The 21,640-nt window shown below is 35.7% G+C and overlaps 1 protein-coding gene across 1 annotated transcript in view; it reads left to right on the top strand.

Annotated features, from left to right (window-relative positions):
• SLC13A1 (solute carrier family 13 member 1) overlaps positions 1-19,251 on the top strand; it is an 89,554-nt gene extending 70,303 nt beyond the window's left edge. The window contains exons 9-15 of the mRNA XM_069087110.1: positions 1,967-2,065; positions 3,316-3,417; positions 7,325-7,431; positions 11,194-11,303; positions 13,093-13,254; positions 16,165-16,302; positions 18,037-19,251. Of these exons, the coding sequence (XP_068943211.1) occupies positions 1,967-2,065; positions 3,316-3,417; positions 7,325-7,431; positions 11,194-11,303; positions 13,093-13,254; positions 16,165-16,302; positions 18,037-18,174 (856 nt within the window). The 3' untranslated portion in view covers positions 18,175-19,251. The remainder of the gene's footprint in view (positions 1-1,966; positions 2,066-3,315; positions 3,418-7,324; positions 7,432-11,193; positions 11,304-13,092; positions 13,255-16,164; positions 16,303-18,036) is intronic.
• Positions 19,252-21,640: the final 2,389 nt, after the last annotated feature.

The following is a 21,640-nucleotide window of genomic DNA, read 5'->3' as shown; positions in this document are numbered from 1 at the left end:
ACACAGTGTGTAGCAACCTCCCCCAAGGAAGCAAATGTGCAGCGTGTCACTGAGATCAGCAGGTGAGCAACAGCAGGGAGAGGACATCTACATGCTAAATGACTCTATTGGAAATCTGGTTCTTTGGTGAACCCAGATAATTTCATAGTAGTGTTCTAAGAGGTAGATGGAGTAAGAATCCCAAATCAGGAGTGGATATATCTCACCTAAGAGCCACCATAGTGTCATATATTTGTTATGACAACCGACAACTTTACAAAATATGAATGCAGTTGCTGTTACTTAAAAATAACGTAGTGCAAGGAGGAGAAAGTCAGAAGATCTAAAGAGCAGATGTATTGAAATATGTTCACTGTGATGGAATAAAAAATGTCCCATGAAGTACATAAATTAAAATCCATAAATCATGATCAGTGGCATATTTAAATAGTTCCCCTCGCTGTCCACTATTGGTTAGATGCTGCACAATTTCATTCCTAAGCTAATTTTTCAGTGTCCTTTTTCAGCCCGCCAGGGTATTCACCTCCAGAGGCGAAAGATCGAAAAACAGAAATGATAAGCTGCTCTTTTGGCAGGGCACCATACATTCTGATTAGTGGGTTGGCTGTTAACACAGTTAACTCACCCATTATAAATGACCCAAACATATTTGGGAAGGGAGTCTCATTCATCAGTGCCACTGAAGTTATTTAAATAGAGAGGTTGATGTATTGTCATTTGCTTCATCAGTTCCTTTGTGAAGGCATTAACCTTCATTTTCAGGGGAGCCAATCTGGTTTTTGACTTAACTCTGTCTTGCCCCAGAATAAAGCAACACGGTTCATATTCAGTCTCATATTTGGATAATTATTCATAGAAAGGATGCTTGTTTTTTTTTAGCTATATTTTTCTTATAGAGCTGAAGTTTATCATAAGTTCTCTTTTCAAATGGTCTATGGTTTGTTTTCTAGTAATATTAGTATTTGTCATATGACAATGCATAAATTACTGATTTAACTTCACTCTTTTAATAAATTTGTGATTCAGTAGAAATGGGTACTCTCTGAAGTAACACAAATCACAAGTCATTCATATCTATTTATCCTGAACAACCTTTCTCCACTTCCTTCCATAAGTCCTCCACAGGGTGGCTCCTCCAGGTTGCTAGGGGGCTTTCTTCTATCTCTTTCTATTGGTATTTTCACAGTATTGAAGGACCTAGAAGAAAGCCCCCTAGCAACCTGGAGAAGCCACCCTGTTGTCTAGGGTCAAGAATGCCTTATAGATCAAATTCAATCTCAGATACTTATTAGCTGTATGACTCTAGTCTAGTCACTTAAACTGCTGCTTGCCTCAGTTTCCTCAACTGTAAATTGGGGATAATAACAGTACCTACTTTGCAGGATTGTTGTGAAGATCAAATAAGATAATATTTGTAAAACACTTGGCACAGTGCCTGACTTTTAATAGGTGCTATATAATTGCTTATTCCCTCCCTTGTCTTGTCTAAGGAACAATAAATCAAACAAATATGGATCACGCCCTCTAGGTACATTACAGTATCATGTCAAGTAAAATGGTCTAGGGAATAAAAAGTTTACAAAGAAATCCCTGCCCTTAAGGACTTTACAATCATGCTCCAGTGGTAAGACATATGTATAAAACAAACAATTAGGGACAAGCAATCCACAATAAAATACTTAATTAGAAAACTAGAAAGTATAGAACATAGTGCTCATTGCCCAAACAAAATCATTAAAAAAAATCTTCACAGAGGAGCTAGGATTGAAAGTGGGACTTATAAATAGATGAGAGGTCATTGGAGAGGTGATTGAGGGGGAGGACACGGACTTTCTTCTATCAATAACAGTGGAGTTGAGTCTTATTTCATAAAGCTGTCAGTTGTTTTCAGATGGGAGTGGCACAGCAAAAAAACTCTACACTCATTTTTTTGGTGCTTTAAAAAATCATAATTCTTTAATTCCAGTTTAAAAGCAATGTGCAAGTGTGGCAAGACCAAAACAGTGAAAGAACAAGCCTGTGCTAATGTTATTAAGGACGAATACCGAAAGCTTGGGCCAATGAGGTAAGATGTATTATTGCTTATATGGCAGGAAAGAAAAGAAACTCACATATGTATGCCTGCACGGATGTATTTCTCTATGTCCTCAAAAGAGGTATATAGAAAACTCCCCTTAACCAGGGGTCTGCAAAATTTTCTAAAACAAACTATATTTCAATATAATTGGTTTACTTTCTATCTGAAGTATTTTATTTTACATAATTTAAAACACTATTCTGAGGAGTGATAGACGTCACTAGAATACCAGAGTCCATGAAAGAACAAAGCTAAGGATGGAGCCCTGGGATGGAAGAATGGTCTTACAATCATGAAGACTTGGGCAAATCACAACCTCTCAGTGACTCATTCAGCAAAATAGTTCTCCAACTTTTTTGTCTCAGGATCCCTTTACATTCTTTAAAGTTACTGAGGATCCTTCCCCTTAAAATTCTTGTTTTACATGGGGTTATGTATCTATATGTCTATATTTGTCTATAGCAGTAGATATGGATATATAGACATAGATATTTACCATATTAGAAAGCAGCAGTGGATAGAAAGCCAGGCCTAGAGTCAGGAAGATTCATCTTCCTGACTTCGTATCTGGCCTCAGACACTCACCAGCTATGTGACCCTAGGGCAAATTACTTAACCCTGTCTACCTAAGTTTCCTCATCGATAAAATGAGCTGGAGAAGGAAATGGCAGATTCTTCCAGTATCTTTGCCAAGAAAACCACAAATAGGGTCACAAAAAATCAGACACAACTGAAAATGACTTAACAACCACTGCCATATTAGAAATTAAAACATGTTAGTATTATTATGAAGATAGTTTTTACCTCAAGCACCCCCAGAAAGGGAACCCCAGGTAGTCCCTGGACCACACTTTGAGAAACATTGAAACTATAATTATAGCAAAGTTCCCATTCAGCATTGGGAGAGGATGTAGCTACTCAGGAGTTCTGACACCAATGGAATTATAGATCTTAACCAAAATGTGAACTGACAGTGTGCTGACTTATATACTCAGACCCTGATCATTTCAATGACTATTTATCAAGCACCATGAGAAAAGCTCTTTCAAACAAAGTCTGTGGCCTAATGGGGTTTGTATTCTAGAGTTTAACTAGGCTGATGGATAACAACACAAAGCTCTCTCCCTCAGTGTTTTTAACTTTAAGAATACCACAGAACCTGATGATAACTCAGGAGCAGTGTATACATGTTACAATTAAGCCAAGTAAGTATTGATTATATTGGACTTTATCAATAGGTTTCAAGAAATTATAACCTTGGTCCTCTTCATCATAATGGCCCTGTTATGGTTTAGCCGAGATCCTGGATTTCTTCCTGGCTGGTCCTCACTTTTTTCACAGTAAGTGCCACATTTTGTCATATTGTCTTTTTTGACTCACCACTTCTTCTCTCAAGAACCTGGAGCAGAATCCGGTCTTAATTTCTCTCCACTTGGTTAGTGCTGATATCTCTAATCAAAAAGGACATTGAATAATGAAAAGAAGTGGTTATGGAGGTGGAGGATCTGGGTTCCTGTTCTGGCTCTGCATTACTCACTCTATGTATGACATTGGATAAAGGAGACTTACTCATCTACAGAATGAGAGTATATTGGGATAGTGGTTCTCTGAGGTGCATTCTAGCTCTAATATTCTGAGTTCTACTCCGATTTCTCTTAATGACACTTTGATAACCTATTAGAAATACACATGCATGAATTTAGCTAAACTCTTTGTGGTTTTTAGTTCCTATGGCAGAACTAGAATCTCAGAGTTCAAAGGAATCTCAGATCACCTAGTCTAAACTTCACTTAAAGCATAAATCACATTGATTACTTCAAAATACAAGGTTACTTACCAATAAGTCAACAAGTATTTCTTGAAGTGCTGCTATGCACCAGGCACCGTTGTTAAGTGGCGTAGGTACAAAGAATGACATTTTATAGTCAAAAAGCTGAGGTTTACAGGATTTAAGTGACATGTATAGATATCACACAGAATGGACAGGCATAGGTGGGTAATAATTTGCATAATAGAAGAGAATACCCACATTAATGAGATCATAAATCCATTTAAGCATATCTACACAGGGTAGTTGTGATGATCAAATGAAAATTTACATCTAGTGCTTGTAAACCTTGATTATGAATATCAGTCTCTCCTCCTCTTCCTCTTTTTAATGGTAGGATGACACAGTGGAAATGTTGGATTTGGATTCAGAATCTAGACTGGATCCTTTGCTCTGCCAGTTAGTTTTATGACCTTAGACAAATCATTTGATTTCTAGGCTGCAGTGTCTTTGTCTTTACATTAAAGGATTTAAACCCCTATAGTCTTTTTACCTTTTACATTAATGATCCAGGATCCCCATTTTAAAGAGAAGACAATAAATTCTCAGAGAGAGGAAGTAACTTACTTAATACCATATAGCTAGTTAGTGTTGGAGCTGGGATTCAAATAGTTCCCTGATTCCGTGTCAGAATTATGATCTTGTCTTATATCAGGGGTTGGCAAATAATAGCCCACATATGTAGGCTGTTTAAAAACAAATGGCAGGCTGGATTGGGACCACAGGGTATTATTTGCTGAAACCATGTGTTAAAACTATTGACCTAGGAAAATGGTATGAGATGGAGACACATAAGGGAGAAAATGTCAAGAATACAAAATAATTTGTAAATGAAGGTGAGCTCAAATTAGTTTGGTGACTCAAATAAAATTCCTACAAATCTCATAGGATTTGATGTCTATTTGTGCTATATTAAAACAACCCCACTTATATAAACCATGATAGTCCTAGGAAATATAATGGTAGCTTTGTATATACATATATATCTATGCATATAAACATATTATAAAAATATGACATAACCCTTCTCTGTATGGAGTTTGGTGCTATTCGTAGGTTATCCAAAATCCAAACACCATGTCTTATTGGGTACCTCCTAGTGTTTCCATCCCATCTGTTTGGTCCTAGATAGAATGTAATGTGTCACTTCATATTAAACAAAATGAGGTTACGGGGAAGCCTAGTCTATCTTGGCAAAATACAGAACCAGCAATTACAACTGAAATAAAAGAAACCCAGCATGACAATTGCTGTAGATGCTGGTGACTTCAATAGAGTGACTCACTCTGTGATGACTTTTTGCCCGGCCAGTAAAGAAAATGAATTTGTTTTCAAGCAAGTCAGACTCGTTTTAGAAAATGTATTATAGTGAAAAAGAAAATGCTTTATCTGGATGATTATGATTTTCAGGTAGGTGATAAAATAGGTACTGAAGATTGCCATGTTATGGGATAGTGAAATAATATCTCTTCCCTCTCTTTCCCTCAACCTCCCTATCACACACACACACACACACACACAAGTACATGCTTTGGGCCTATGATTTCATCTGTGTAGGTAACTCTCAGTGTGTAAACTCTCTTCACTGGCAAATTGTGGTCTTCTAGAGTTGTCTAGGGCATTAAGTAGTTATGCAATTTGCTCTTAGTCACTAGGTTAACATGTATCAGAGACAAGTCTTCAACCCAGGTCCTCCTGACTTAAAGGTTGGTCATATCTCCACAATACCATACTATTCAAAATAGTATTTCATAGAGTCACAGATTTAGAGCTAGAAAGAACCTCAGAGGCCATCTAGAACTGTGCCCTCATTTTACCAGTGAGCTGAGATGGAGGGAGATTAAATTACTTATCCAGAGTCACACGAGTATTAAGTAATAGCTGAACTTAAATCTATGTCTTCTAACTCCAAATCCAGTGCTTTTTTATGGGGGGAAAATGAATTTTTATGAGTTAATAGCAAGTGAGTGTGTAAAGTTCTTAGAATGTCAGCCTTGGAGTTAGAAATATCTGGTTCAAATTCTGTTTCTAACTCACTAAACTGTTTGATACCCAAATTATTAGAGCTCTCTATACCATTGAAATTGCCAATTGAGACCAAAAGCAAATAAACCGGTCACCAGTTGAAATGATTAAACTATGGACCCTATAAAACTAGAATTCTACTTTGGAGAAGAGGCTCTTTTCAGTGCCTCTGAAAACATTCACATTTTGTTCACACTGGAGTCTGGCATGAATGAAGGTAGGTGAGAGTTATAAAACAGATTGCCAGGCCTTGTCTACACTTGCTCCAACTTCAATCTGCTGACACCATAATTAAGAAAAGATGGCAATAATTCAAAGGAGAAACTATTCAGCTATGTAATTCAAGATTGAAATTTGACATGGACCCACTCACCTGTATAAGCTTATCACCACTTGTCCTTAATGTGCTTGCCTACAGACTGGATACGTGAGAACTGCTTTTCTCCTAGTGGATGGGTATGTGGAATATGGATGGGTATGAACTGTGACATTCATATTTCCCTTCCACCAGGGCTCTGAATCACTCTCCCCTGATGCTGGTATAGCTACATGGAAGGGATAGGATGGGAGAAGAGATCGGAACCAAAACTAAGAATGCTGGCCCCATTATTTAACCTTTCCACATCCCCACAAATCCAGAGACAAGCTTCCAGCTGCTGGACTGAACACCAGTTGTACACTCTCCCTTGTATCCAGCTATTTTTCCTTATACACAGGCACTAAAATACAATGTTTATACATCATGGTCCTAATTCACTGAATCAAAATGCCCTTGGTGTGGAATAGCAAACAGACCTAGAAGATGGATTTTGCCCTGTGATGCTACATATCACTGGATCATCAAAATAATGACTATTTAAAAAGGGAATTTGGGGACATAACGAAGAACTGAAGGCAGATGCTTGCCCAATACTCCTCCTACAGATCTGTCTTTCCATACCAACATCCCCAGAGAGCCACAAGTTATCCATAAAGTTATTCACTTTAACATAGTACTCCAGAACACACTCACACTCACACACTGATCTGATAGTTAGGGGCTGTCTAGACCATTGCTTTCCTCAGTACAGGGAACTTTCAGTGTAGAAACTCCCTTTACTGATGCAAGCTGGTCACTTGTCTTAGACTGTGAAGTTAAAAGTCATGTCATTAGTCACAAAGCTACAATGAATCAGAAGCCACCCTTGAATCCAGTGTGTTCCTGACTCCAACAAGAATTGGCACACTATTAAGCAGTAATTCTGAGATCTGGGGTGCCCATTTGTATGCAAATGATTTGGTGGGAAACAAATGATTTTTATGGCAGCGTTCATAAAGTAAGTCACAAATAGCTTCACAATTACTTATCGAATAATTCATTTGGATTAATAAATACATTAATAATTTTCTCTTAGGTATTCAGGCTTTGCTACAGATTCAACTGTTGCCTTAATCGTAGGCCTCCTTTTCTTCTTGATTCCAGCCAAGAAATTAACTAAAACTACACCTACTGGAGAAATCGGTTGAGTATTATTTAAATTCTGAGTTATATCAGTGTCATGTTTATGGATAATCTAATCCATTTTCTCAAAAGAATAAAAATAGTCTTTCATAGTATTTACATACATATATGTGTGTATAAAAAGAAATTAAAAAAACAGAAACCAAGGTAAATATTTAAATACTAAAAACCTACAGATATATGGAGGAGGGGCATGCATAGGAATTTAGGGAGAAAAAGCAGTTTTTTTTTCAAATTAGAAATATGTATGTATGTGTACATATATATGCATATACATAAACCTCTTTGGTATAACATTTTTATAAGTGCACAAATACTGGTCAAATATTAAAAAAAAAGTTTTCCATGCCTTTGCTTTCATATCAGTCATTTCTATCAATTAATCCTCTTTCCCCTTGCCACCTTTCCAATATACATATTGAACCCTTGAATCCTCCTTTGCACCAAAGAAGTAAAGTGAAACTGGCTTCCACAGTAGCTACATGTGACAGGATATTCAAAGTTCTAAAGCATCAGTCCCCCACTTCACTAAAGGGAGGGAGATACATTTCATCATCTCTTATCTGAGATCGACTGATTACTCAGAGTTCAGCTCCACTGAAAGGTGTTCTTTTTTTTTAAGATGGTTATTGCATATAAATTTTATCTTGATATTCCAGTCTTACAAATAAGTAGTTCCCTAACTGCCATGGATTGTCAAAAAGTGCACTTTAGGCATCTGCTGTGTGAGTGGTTGAGTCTAGGACTAGTATAAACAAGGGGATCTTCAGTGGAAGTGAAAACCTCAGCTTTGAGGCATCTCCATCAGCAGCATAGTCCAAAAGCATTTTGCCTTTTGCCATCCAAGGTGGCCAGCAAGCCATGTTCATGGCCACTGGCCAGAGTACTTTATAGAGTTATGAATGAAGGAAAAACTCAGATCTACTGTAAATGGGGGAGTCAGGGAAGAGCAAAACTACCAAGGTCAAAAATAAACACATTTCACTCATCTGGTGCTATGGCAGGTAATTAGGGAAGAGCAGACATGGTGATTTTGTTAACTTAGTTCTTCCTTAGATCCCTTGTTAAATATTAATTTACCAAAGAGAGGCCATCATTCACCCCCATGCAGTGAGTTATCTTGGAGTTAATTCTTTGGGTCTAGGGTTCCCAATCAGGTTGATGGAGCCACCAAAAGCTACTGCCATATCTTCTTTCTCAGGCTCACAGATGTTTCCTGTGCTTTAAAATGCTACCAAAGTGGCTCCTTTCTCAAGGGCAGTGAAGTAAATACCCAGAGGTTGTTGGTAAGGAAGATGCGTTTCCTGACAAAATGCACTATACTTGTATTGACAGAGCCCCTCCAATATAGTCTCAAACACTTTGGTCCAGGGGTGGGGAACCAGCAGCCTTGAGGCCACATGTGGCCTCTTCACAAACTTCACAAGTTTGGATGCAGTCAAAGGGCTGCACTTGAAGACCTAGAGGGCCACATGTGGCCTCGAGGCTGCTGGTTCCCCATCCCTGCCATGGCCAGTCCTCATCTCTGATCTTTTAAGTCCTTTTTCTGATCCACTGGATCTGATCTGATCCACTGGAAATGTTCCAGTGAATAGAAATTTAATACCTCCCAAATGAGCACATTCCACATTTTGGATAGATCTAACTTTTTTCCTAATGCTGAACTAAAACCTGCCTCTCTGACACCTGACCCCTTGCTCCTACTTCTTCTTCCTAGGACACAAACAAAACTAAAACTTATTCAAATGCTTAGCTAACATATCCCTCTTAGTCTTATCTCAGTGGCACCTGTAACTCCTCTATCTCACCCCATATTTGCAAAGAATATACAAATTTTATCATTTATTTAGTCTCTTTTAGTCTTTTCTCTAAAGAGACATCACTTTAGTCTCTTTTCTATCCACTTACAGAACCAGCACTCTAGTCAAAGGATATGAAAAGTTAAGTCACTTTTACTGATAAATCCCTAATTAATATCCAGAATGGTTGGACCAATTCACATCTCTACTTAGTGTATGGATGTTCCTTATGGACATTTTCCCATTATGTGAACTATCTCCTCATATTTCTCACATCACAGTTGCTATCTGAACCAAAACATAGGACTTTACATTTATCTCTATTAAATTTCCCTATCTTACATTCAACTCATCTGAGTAGTGTAGTTTTGTTTTCATTCCATTGTCTGTTATTGTCCCATTTATCTTGAGTCATGCTCCTATCCTAGCTTTTTTTTTTTTCTTTTCCTTAGTATACCCAAGCTTTGGGGGTTTCCTTGGGTTTCAACCTTCACTACTTTGTTCTCACATGATTATGCTACTACTTTGTATTCATCCTCACTCTGCTACCCTTGTTCCCATCATCTATACACTTCTTTTAAAAATATAAATGATTCATTCACGTTCCTGAACATCTACAATCGATTCTTTAAATAATCCTTCCCCTACCCCCTCAGCTTCTGACATATTGGAATCATTGAGTTTCATTAGAATTTCACTCTCTTTAAAGTGTTCCTTTCCCCTTGAGTCAATTTCTCCCATAGAATTTTTGACCATGGGATCCGATCAATTCCTTTCTCTGGTGGTTTTGAAATCATCCCTCCTAAAGTCTAGGATGTAATTCAAAATATGAAATTTAACAATCACCGTCTTCTCTGAGCAACCTCCTTACTTACCTTGGTGTCTGAGACGACAGAGTTGCTTCCTTCCAAGATGCATTATCATTTGTTTCAGCAACCAGTTCCTTCTTCTTTGGTCAGGAGATCCTCCTCGTTCATCAGAATGAAGTAGTATTAGTTACAATGTAAATCTGTGCCTATCACTTGTGCCATATATATGGATAAATTGGCATAACACTTTATCCTGAGTGAAGCTAGTGTTTCATGCACTGAGGCAATAGAGACCAGAGAGTAGATGAATGAATGCTCTATGCCAAAAGCTTTCTAAACATTCTTATTGTTCTATCTGATGACTTGTAACTAGAACATGTTTTTCCCCTCCGTTCTTTTTCTTTAACTGGAGTTCTGGCAAATATGACACATGTGGGCACTGATCTTTTTCCTGCCATTATTCAGAAGAGAGAAGAACATTTCCTAGATCAACCAACAAGCATTATTCACCATTATTATGCATAGATACTGTGCTAAGCTCTGGGAATAGAAAGAAAAAAAAACCTCAAACCCCAAATAAACCAAAAAAAATAAATAAATAACAGTACCTGCCTTTAAGCAGCTTATATTTGAATGGGGAAGACAGCATGTACATCAATAGATATGTACAAAATACAAAGAGAGTAGAATCTTAGATACAGATGTTAGTTAGCTATTAAATTTCTGCATCAATGCTTTTAGAACATATGAGGCTAGGTCATTTTGCTTAGAATCCCCATTGGAATGTTGCATAACAAACTCTATAGTATAGTTTTGGAATTTCATTATGCATGGTGATATTGAATTTCTTCAGAAATAACACTCAAGGGATTTCACTCCCCCCTCCCCAAGTTATGCCATTTTTACCTTTTAGAATACAGCTTCCTGACTAAGCATGGTTTATGCAACATTCTCAAAATCTAAGCCTTTTCCCTACTCTAGAAATACAAATCACCTTTTCCCCTGAGTATTATTTGTAAATAGAACTTTCTATATTTGTTGGACAATAACTATTATGATTTCTTCCAATGCTGACAAAAAGGTTACCTTTAAGTGTCATGTCATGTGGTTATTTTTCAAACAATATTTTAATGTCAAATTCTTTTTTTTTCTAGTTGCTTTTGATTACTCTTCGCTGATTACTTGGAAAGAATTCCAGTCATTCATGCCCTGGGACATAGCTATTCTTGTGGGTGGTGGGTTTGCCCTGGCTGATGGCTGTGAGGTAATGAACTTTGTAGAAGATTCTGGGCAAAATATGCCTTTCCAAAAAAAGAAAGAACAAAAAGCACAGAGAGACTCATATTTCCCCACTGTATTCAAGGTCATCCTGTCATTTTCATGATGTAGATTTCAATAGCCACATACCTGGTACACAACACAGATGAGATCAGAGTTCAAGGATTTTTACAGACTGTAAGCATAACACATTTATTTTACAGTGTTCCACCATGACAAAAGGAAATAACACAGTTGAGATTAAAAGTCTCACTCCATGAAATAATATTAGTATAGTGAAAGCATAGAAAAAAATACCCAGTTCATAGGAAAATAAGACATAAAAAGAGACCTTCTCTTGAGGCAGGTTTGTTTTCAAGGTAGGGAGCCTTTACTGATATCAAAGGAATCCCTCTAACCAAATAAATAAATGTGTACAAAATGATGGAGTTAATTTTATATAGCCAAGTTTGAAATGGTATCATTAACCTTCTGCATAAATTAAAACTCCTTAAAAATACTGATTCTATTGCTCAATACTTAGTTAAGGCCAATATGATTTCCACTGTTACTTTTTAGCTTCTCTACAGAGTAACAGGATATTGACCATTCAGGAAGAAAAGTTTCCACTAGTACAGGTATAAGAAATATTGCTTTGTAGTCTATACTGAGGAGCAATTTGCTTCTGGGTACCAATTCACTGCATTCTCATATTTGGATTTTGAAATTCCTAAGGATGGAGAGGTGGCACAGTGAACAGAGCATTGGCCCTGGAGTCAGGAGGACCTGAGTTCAAATCAGGCCCCAGACACTTAACACTTACTAGCCGTGTGACCTTGGGCAAGTCACTTAACCCCAATTGCCCCTACAAAAAGAAAAAAGAGTAATTCCTAAAAGTCCCTCTGTATGTGTGGGTGTGTCACTGAACTTGTCTGGACCTCAGTTTCCTCATTTGTGAAATGAGAGGGTTGGATTAGATGGTCTCTAGTGTTCTTTCCGGTTATTGATATATCATCCTAAATGTGATGTAGTGAACTTTCTTCACTTCTTAAACTGTGGAGATGAGCCTGGTTCAATTAATATCCAGTTATACAATCTAACTGTTTGACAGACCTAGAACATTCAATCTAGAGAAACTCTAAGGGACTGGATGGGTTCTTGAGTTTTACCTTCTTTCTTCACCAGACTTAGAGATTCTAGTTTGGTATAAGAATACAAAGACAGAACCAAATGTCCACATGTTTCTAAGATAGCCCTTTTACCAGGGTTTGAAGGAAATTTGTCTATGCAACCTTTCCAAAAGAAATTGATATTGACTGCAGATTCTAAGAGAGGGCATCCCAAATTATAATTATGTTTCTACTTCCACAGTGCTGGTATTGGACCAGAGCAGCCTCTATGAGCACTCCTCAATACCCACTACCACTATATGGCTTTTCAAATTTTATTACCCTTTTGCTTTCTTTTAACCTAATCTTCCATAGTCTGGGGTAGCTTCCAAAATCTCCTCCCATAAACTGCTTCTACAGATTGACTTCTTTTACAAACAAACAAAAAATCAAACGTACTGTTGCAATTCGAGTAAGAGACAATGAGTTCTCCTTTTTCTCCTCCAAAAGGGTCAAATCACAGAGGACTATGGTTATTCCACAGATTTAGATGTTCTGGGAGGTTACTACAAAATAGGAAAAACAGATTTATTTTTATAGACAGTAAGTCTTTCAGAAAAACGACGTTTCTAAGGATGTAAAGAGAAATTCGTATTAAGGACTAAATATTAACAATTTTTTTTGTAGCGTTCGGGATTATCTTTGTGGATTGGCCAACAACTAACACCTCTGGGCTCATTACCAGCTTGGTCAATCATCCTTATATCTTCCTTGCTTGTCACTTCTTTGACGGAGGTTGTCAGCAATCCAGCTACCATTACCCTTCTCCTACCTATACTAGCACCATTGGTGAGTACTTGGTTTACTTTGACAGACCTTGTGAGAGAAAAGATTATATTCAAAGCAGGCAGCCATTGCGACTGGAAATGGATGGCAATCTACTCTCTTCTGCCTCCATTCATCATCCCTGTAAGTTTCTGAACCAAAATGCCCTTCCCTAGTTACTACTCCCATGTATGTTTTCTCTCAACATATTAGAAGATTAGATTCCAGAATCCTGGGCTGGTATGTCTTCATATTCTTTATCTGTATTTAATGCTTACTGCAGGGGTTGGTACATGGTAAGTCCTTTATAAATGCTTTTTTTCTTTTGTTCCTTAACTAGTTCATTCATTCATTAATTCATAGTATGAAACCATTGTGGTACTCATAGATACTCTGGGTGATCTACCCTTTAGTCTTAAGTAGTAATGATACTATTTATATAGATTAAATATATTATGTATTTATTAAACTACATATGTAAATATATTGTTATATACTTATCAAATTATACATGTGTAATTTAATATACAACTTATACTTATACACACACACACACACACACACATATATATATATATAAACACATAATGCTCTGCTATTTTCTCATTGTATATCCTCATTTTCATGTCCACCACAAGAAGCAGGGGAGATTATGGAACACCTGTTTTTTTCATGAGCTTTTATCAGAGTCTAAAAGTTATGTAGCAATCAGTGACCAGGTTAATTGGAATTTAGATCTAACACTAACATCTCTTGCTCAAATGTTCCTTAATCCACATTTTTCTCTCCCTTCCTCCTTCTCTGAAGGAGAATACTAAGTGATTGACAGATGACTGAAAGCAGCATGTATTTTGTGTTTAGAGTTTTAGCACCTTTGGTCCAGAGAAAACAGTGAAGTTTTCTGCTGGTCCAGAGGAGATACTAAGGAGGAAAGGAAGATGAAAAGAAACAAGGAAAAAAGGCATAAGAGAGAAAGAGTTAATACCTTGAAAGAGATATGAGATGCTCACTTGCCCTTCCTTATTTCTTCCCTGATATATACCTAGGTACAACTTACTTTCACTTAACCCTTTGTCTAGGACAAAGTGCACTCACACATGTTTCCTAGTGTGCCAAGTGAGTTACAGTGAAAAGAGATATTTTACATGAGGAGTTCTCTTCCTCTAGTTGTAAAAATTGATTGGTATTCTTAAAACTGCCCACTAGTGTCTACTAGCTGCCATGTTGCTATGTCAAATCATGGAAAAATTATGTGGGTAAAATAGTTTCATTGATTTTCTTCTCAAAATTGGAGGGGAGAATTATGTGGGGAACAAAATAATATGAGTAAATATATTGCCATGACAATTCTTCTAAAGTCAGTCCCAGGCTTATGTACATTAGACTTACAAACAACTTGTTCTTACAAATGGGGGAAGCCATGACCTGGAGCTTTCACCAGTATTGGATGGTGGAGGGGGACTACTGTCATTTGTGCCCCAATTTAGAACAATTGGGGAATGACTTATTTTAAAATTTGCATTAAGGGGGCCACTAGGTGGCGCAGTGAATAAAGCACCAGCTCTGGGGTCAGGAGGACCTGAGTTCAAATCTGTTCTCAGGCACTTAACACTTACTAGCAGTGTGACCTTGGGCAAATAACTTAACCCCAATTGCCCTGCCTTTCCCCTCCAAAAAAAGCAAAAGCAATTTTGCATTCCTTTATTATGATATGGAAGTATAGTCAACAAGTTACTGGCACCCTGCATACAGTAGACATTAACTAAAGATTAATTGAATTTAATTTTCATACCTCTCTTTCTCCCTATTTCCACACTGCATTGGTGGGAGATAAGAAGAAAAAATAATGACCAGATTCAGAGGTGTAGGAATGCTATTAATAAATAGTTCAATCTCTACATTATACAGATGAAGAAACCAAAACTTTCTACTTCCAGGCTTTGTGACCCTATTTAAAATTTGAATTTTTCCATAGGAAAATATTTAATAAAATTTATCAATAAATTATTTAACAATAATTTATTAAGTAGTTCTTGTTACCAATAAAATAATAATATAAAATACACATAATGAGTTAAATAGGTTTTTAATGAAGGGAGGGGTGTGTGCAATAAACCAAATGACCATTTAAAACACTATTTCTAAGGGAAAATGTAGTCTGAACGTAAAAAAAAAATGACTGGTAAACTTTTGGGAATAAATTCTATTTATAAATTAGAAAGTGACCTCAACTTTGGTTTCTGACTTGAAATAATCTCTGTTATGATGAGCCAGCTGGATGGTACAGTGGATAGAGTCTTGGGCCTAGAATCAGGAAGACTCATCTTTATGAGCTCAAATCTGGCCTGAGACACTTACTAACTGTGTGATCCTGGGCAAGTCACTTAACCCTCTTTGCTTCAGTTCCCTCATTTGAAAAGTGATCCAGAGAAGAAATGGCAAACCATTCCAGTATCTTTACCAAGAAAACTCCAAATGAGGTCACAGAGAATCAGAAACAACTGAACTGAACAACAACTTTAAGATCCAAAGAGATATTGCTATATTGTCTCATGAAAAGGGCACAACTGTGTCTATTTTTTTTGTAGTAACAAAGAAGAGAAGTTGTATCCTATGCCCAAGTGGCTCATTGTCTGAAAAAGCTAAAAAAACAACTCCCTGATCTAGAAAGGGACAGAGAATGTTATGGGAAATTATTTTTGAATTGGCCAAACTCTTACTGAAAAAAGGAAGGAAACTTTTCTACAGATTAAATCTTTTTTTTTTAATTTTTTTTAAAGTTGTAACTGTAAAAGGTACATTTGTTATTTTATAAATATATATTTAACCTGCTTCCGGGAAAGATTATTCTGGTGAATTTATTAATTTTAATTTTTGTTTGTTGTTTTGTCTCAGAAATGTCTTTCATATCCCTTCATTTTTCTTATTCAATAGGCTGAAGCTATTCATGTGAACCCCCTCTATATTTTGCTACCTTCTACACTATGTACTTCATTTGCATTCCTCTTACCAATAGCAAATCCACCCAATGCCATTGTCTTTTCCTATGGCCATCTGAAAGTCATTGACATGGTAAGTGATGAGAAAGAATAAAATCTTGATTTATATGTGGGATATTTTTATTTCTCTCCTTCAGGGGTGGAGGAAAAATGTGATTAATATTCCATTATTAGGGAGTGGCTAGGTGGCACAGTAAGTAAAGAGCTGGCCCCAGAGTCAGGAGGAACAGAGTTCAGTTCTGGCCTCAGACACAACACCCACACACAAAAAAAAAAAACTAGCCGTGTAACCTTGGGCAAGTTACTTAACCCCAATTGCCCTCCAAAAGGCCAAAAAAAAATTCCATTATTAGTTGATAAAACTACTAGATTATTTAAAAAATAAGGTGATGGCCTGAGAGGAGCTTAGTTTTTTGAGTCCTCACACCTAAATTTAAAACTATTTAACATTTTCAATGATTTCATGGAATTTGGAAAAGAATTTATAAATTAGGTTTTAGATACATCATCTGAGTGGCTGATAGAAGCTAGAATGATATTTAAGTTTTTTTTTAAATGGAGAATTTTTAAAAGTAAAGGATATATACTGTTAATCTATATTCATTAAAGGATGTTCTGCATGCTTTCAGATATAGTAAATAAAATAAAGAATATTTTTCTTGTCTCTTGAAGCTCACACACTAAGAGTTGGCACAGTGAATCAGACACCTAGGCCAATAACAATGAATGATTATAAAGGAAATATGTACATATTTGCATTTGTTAAATGCAAAAGATAGAATGCTCTTACATTAAAAAAAAAGCTTTATACTTTAAAAGTCTGCACTTGTGCAATATAACAAATATCTTATGTATCTTTATATACCATACATTGACATAGGTGTCATAATGGACCACAAATGTAAAAGTCATTTAATCACCATCTACACCAGAGGTCAACAGACTATGTTTGAATGTTTTTTTTTATTATTTTAAAACTATATTTAAAGATGTAGAAAAAATTCTTAGTTGAAGGAATGTAAAAAAAAAAAACAGCTTTCCACAGTAATTTGCTGACCCTTGATCTATACTACTTCTAATACATTTTTTTAAAAAATGAGCTTTATATATGGGGACATTTGGGAGGGATGCAAATAATAACTACAAGGCAAGTTTGAATAATAATAATCACATTCTTACTATGTCTGGCTTAGAGCACCAAATAAACAATTTAGAGAAGTTTTAAAGATGATATAAAGATTAAAAAATATAACCATCATTTAAAAAGATCAATGGAATTGGTATTATTAAGCCTGGAAAAAGGAACATTGAAGCCCATCTTCCCCAAATAACATTTATCAAATACTATAGAACCCAGTTGTATTAAACCAATTTATAATATGGTTTGGATAGTCTATGCCTTTAAATTATGTCCCATGATATATATTAACAAAAGCCACAAAACACTTATTATAAATGTGGTTATAAAAGGAAAATAAGAATTTCCTAATGGAAATAACTATTAAACACTAGGATGAGTTACCAAGAAAGGTTGTGGAATGTCTTTCTTTAGAAAGGCTCAGAAATGACTTAGCTTTAGTCCCAGATAACCTTTCCAGGTCACTTCAACTCAGTGATGATTTCTTTAGAATAGATTAGAACATCCTGTATCACTGGAGGAAGAAACTGTCTTTTATTTACAGAATTGCGACTCATTTCTCCTCAAGGCTGTGCACAAACTCAATACAGAAAACTATAAAATGATATTCAAATCATCTTGTTGGTTTATCTTTCAAGAGATTAACTTTTGTATTTTTATTTGTTTAAGGTTAAAGCTGGTCTGGGCATTAATATTGTAGGTGTTGCTGTAGTTATGCTTGGAATCTTCACATGGATGGTACCCATGTTTGACCTCCATACATATCCTAGTTGGGCTCCTGAATTTACTAATCAAACAATGCCATGATCATCGACCAGAATGGATCTTCTAATTGTTGTGTGGGACATTTCGAGAAACATTAAGAGCACATCATGCAACTGGACAATAAATGGTTAAATTAAGGAATATTTGAGGTGTCAAGACAAAGTACAATCCCTCCAAATTACAGTTGCTATTCTAGTGCACATTGCAGATATTCCTTCATTCACTATAATTACTCTCCAAGAAGCATGGTAGAAGGCTGTGTTCAGGGTCAAAAAGACCTGGGATCCAATCCTAACTGTCAGCTATTAGTTGTATGACTCTGGACAAACTATTTAACCTTATTGTACTTTAGGCAGCACCGTGTGAGTTTTCTATCAAGAGGGTTGAATTTCATATTGATGGATACTGATAATAGGGAGATTCCCTATGCTAAAGAAATTCTAGATTCTCTGAGTATTTGCTTACTAGGATCATTTCAGCAGGCTCCACAACCCCTTTGGGATGAAGGCAATGCAATTCCTTCATCATCATACCAAGTATCATCAAGCAACCCATGATTGACATTGGACTTGGATTATTTGCTTATCACTATACTAAGGGTTTACTCTTTAGTCTTCTAAACATATCAGTCAACTTGCTTTATCATCAATTTGGGGTTTAGTTTAACATTCTGATTTGTATATGTATTTACTTGAGGCATGACATGAAGTTATAAACTTTCATGTTTTTTTTTTTAAGTTCCTGCACTTTATTTGAAGTAAAAAAATGTATAAAGGGAGTATTATATTGAGCATCATCCTGACATGAAAACATGGGAATTCAATACTTATTTCATTTCTCCTCAAACATGGCAAAGTGAATTTAATGTAATTCATATCTTTAATCAATATTAATATTTTACAAATGTGTGGACAAAAAGACGTGCTATGATTTGGATCACTAGTATAATATATACACCAATGGAGGAAAAAACCCCCCAAACAATCAATCATTGGTATAATCACCATTTCAAATTGCACACACTTTTGTTTCCCCCATCTGCTTCACACCTTTTTTACAGATAAAAAAAAACAGAGAATTTAAGGTCCCACTAGCTTCACAGACCTAGGTTTAAATTAAGTATGACAGGAAGGCATAGCAATTGGGAGAGGAAAAGGAATAAAGTTCAAGATGAATTGAGGAAAATAGGTCAAGTGATATTATGTAAAATGAAAAATGTAAGCTAGAATCAAGGTTCAAGAAGTTCAAGATGGGCATTAATGGCTAAATTGTTAAAGGGGAAAAGTATAGGAACTAAAATAATGTTCATGAGAGGTAAGGAATAATTAAGCAACTCTAATACTATGAAATCATGTCGGGAAAGTAAAAAAAGAACAACCCTGACCATTGTCTTTTACGTTTTTATGGTACTTATCAAAAGTATTTTGTTAAGCTTGGTCTTGTAAAAAGAAAAATTAAAATAGAATTATTAGTAAAATTACATGTGGGTAAGTGGATATTTCATTGTACAAGATATTTAGGGGATTTTTAAAATGCACATTTTTAATATTTAGTATTTATCTCTATGCATCTTATGTAAGGGTTATCAATGTATTCATTGAAAAATAAATCTGTTTTTACAAAATTCCTGAATATGTCAGTCTTCTGTGGCTTCATGAAAACATTTCGTGAAAACTCTAGTGAAACATTCATTTTACCACCAGTATGTTGCAGACTCATTTATTTATGACCTATACAATTTATTATAATTCTTTTTTTTCTAATTGTTCCTTTTACTACTACATTCATAGCTTGATGCATATTCCATCATGAGAAAATAAAAATAACTTTCCCAATTATAATAAGCAGTTTAGTTTTGCTCAAGAAAAATAATGCCAACTTTTCAGATTGGACAATTTTTCTAAATTACTCCCAAGTGCTACCAAATACACAGTACAGGGAAATTATAACACCACTTTGCCAAATACATCCAAATGGCCTAGATAATTTTCTTGCTACATCTTAATACTTGCTGCATGGATCAGAAATGATTGGACAATTCATTTAACATATGTCCTATAGGACCAGAACAATTTATAAAGTACCAACATTGTAAAAATAACTTTGAAAGACTTAAGAATGCTGATCAATACAATAAGCAACCATTTCAGAGGGCATACTCTACCCACCTCCTAATAGAGAAGTGACAACCTAAAGATTCAGGATGTGACATACATTTATATACATTTTTTGGACATGGTCAATGCAGGAATTTGTTTTGTTTGATTAAGACATTTGTTATAAGACTTTGGTCCCTCTCTTTTTCTCCCTTTTCAATGGGTGACATAGGAGATCAAGAAAATCAATGTTAATTGAAAAAAACCCACAAAAGTTTTAAAATTCTCTCTACATAAGAATTAACACATTTCTTAGATTTGGGTATGCAAGTATAATGGAAGTTTGGGATCAACCCCCCCTCACATATACCTAAATAAGATAATTACCCCTCTCTACCTGTTACTGGTCCATTTTTCAAATTCATTCTCATACTTAGTTGTAAGAAAATTACAAGGTATGTTTTTGATAATTTCTTATCAATTACTAAAATTTCAATACCTCACATTACTTCTGAACTCCACCTTACACATACTCTTTATTAAACTGGAAAACTTCTTTTCTCACAAACTTTTGTTCATCTCTTTCTGTTTCTGTCTTTCTCTGTATACATATATGCATATGATATTCACATATATCAAGTCTGTCTTTGGGTTTAATCTTCAAGGTTATTGTATATGTGAATTATTAACAATATAACAAGCATTATAATAGATATGAATAATGTCTGAGCTGAGATCACAGCCCAAATCATCATTAATTTTCACTACATATACTACATATGCTGACTTCTCAGTTCTGGAAATACAGTCCCACCATTTAGTCTTCACAGAATACCAGGATAAATCTTTCAAATCTACTCTTTATAATGTTTCTTCATAAAAATTAAGACACTTCTCAGGAAATACATTCTTTATATCCTCTTTTTAGCTGTACTTCCCTCTAGTTGTACTCTTACCATGTCAGGTACTAGTACATCCAGAATGACAGTTAAACTGCCGGTATCTCAAGATTTTATTTCTTTTGCATCTTTAAGAGAGAAGAACCATAGCTATAGTCTCTGTGGCATAAACTATTCTATGACTATCTTGACAAGTAGAGAATATTGGGGATTCCCGCAGAATAAACCTGATAATAATTTAATACATAAGTCCTAGGGAGTTACCTAAGGTTCAGGGAGATTGAATAACTTGCTGAAGATCACTTCACAAAGGTGAATAAGAGGCTGGATTGGAAAGCAGTTCTTCCTGACTCCAAAGGTCAACACTTTGCTCTAGTAGGATGCCCTTGGGACATCTTCACAGTTAAGCTCTATAGTCTTCTTCACTCTTTAAACTTTTGAAGCCTTGATCTTTTATTTTACATTTATTCCTTTCTAAAGCCTGCCTTAGGGTTGCCCCCACTATCTTTCTTC

This window comes from Petaurus breviceps, unplaced genomic scaffold (genome assembly GCF_028583685.1).
Source record: "Petaurus breviceps papuanus isolate PSGF00001 unplaced genomic scaffold, PetGlider_PUasm1.0 181, whole genome shotgun sequence".
Lineage (NCBI taxonomy): Eukaryota > Metazoa > Chordata > Mammalia > Diprotodontia > Petauridae > Petaurus > Petaurus breviceps.
Note: the sequence above shows the minus strand (reverse complement) of the source record. Positions and strands in the feature narration are given on the sequence as shown.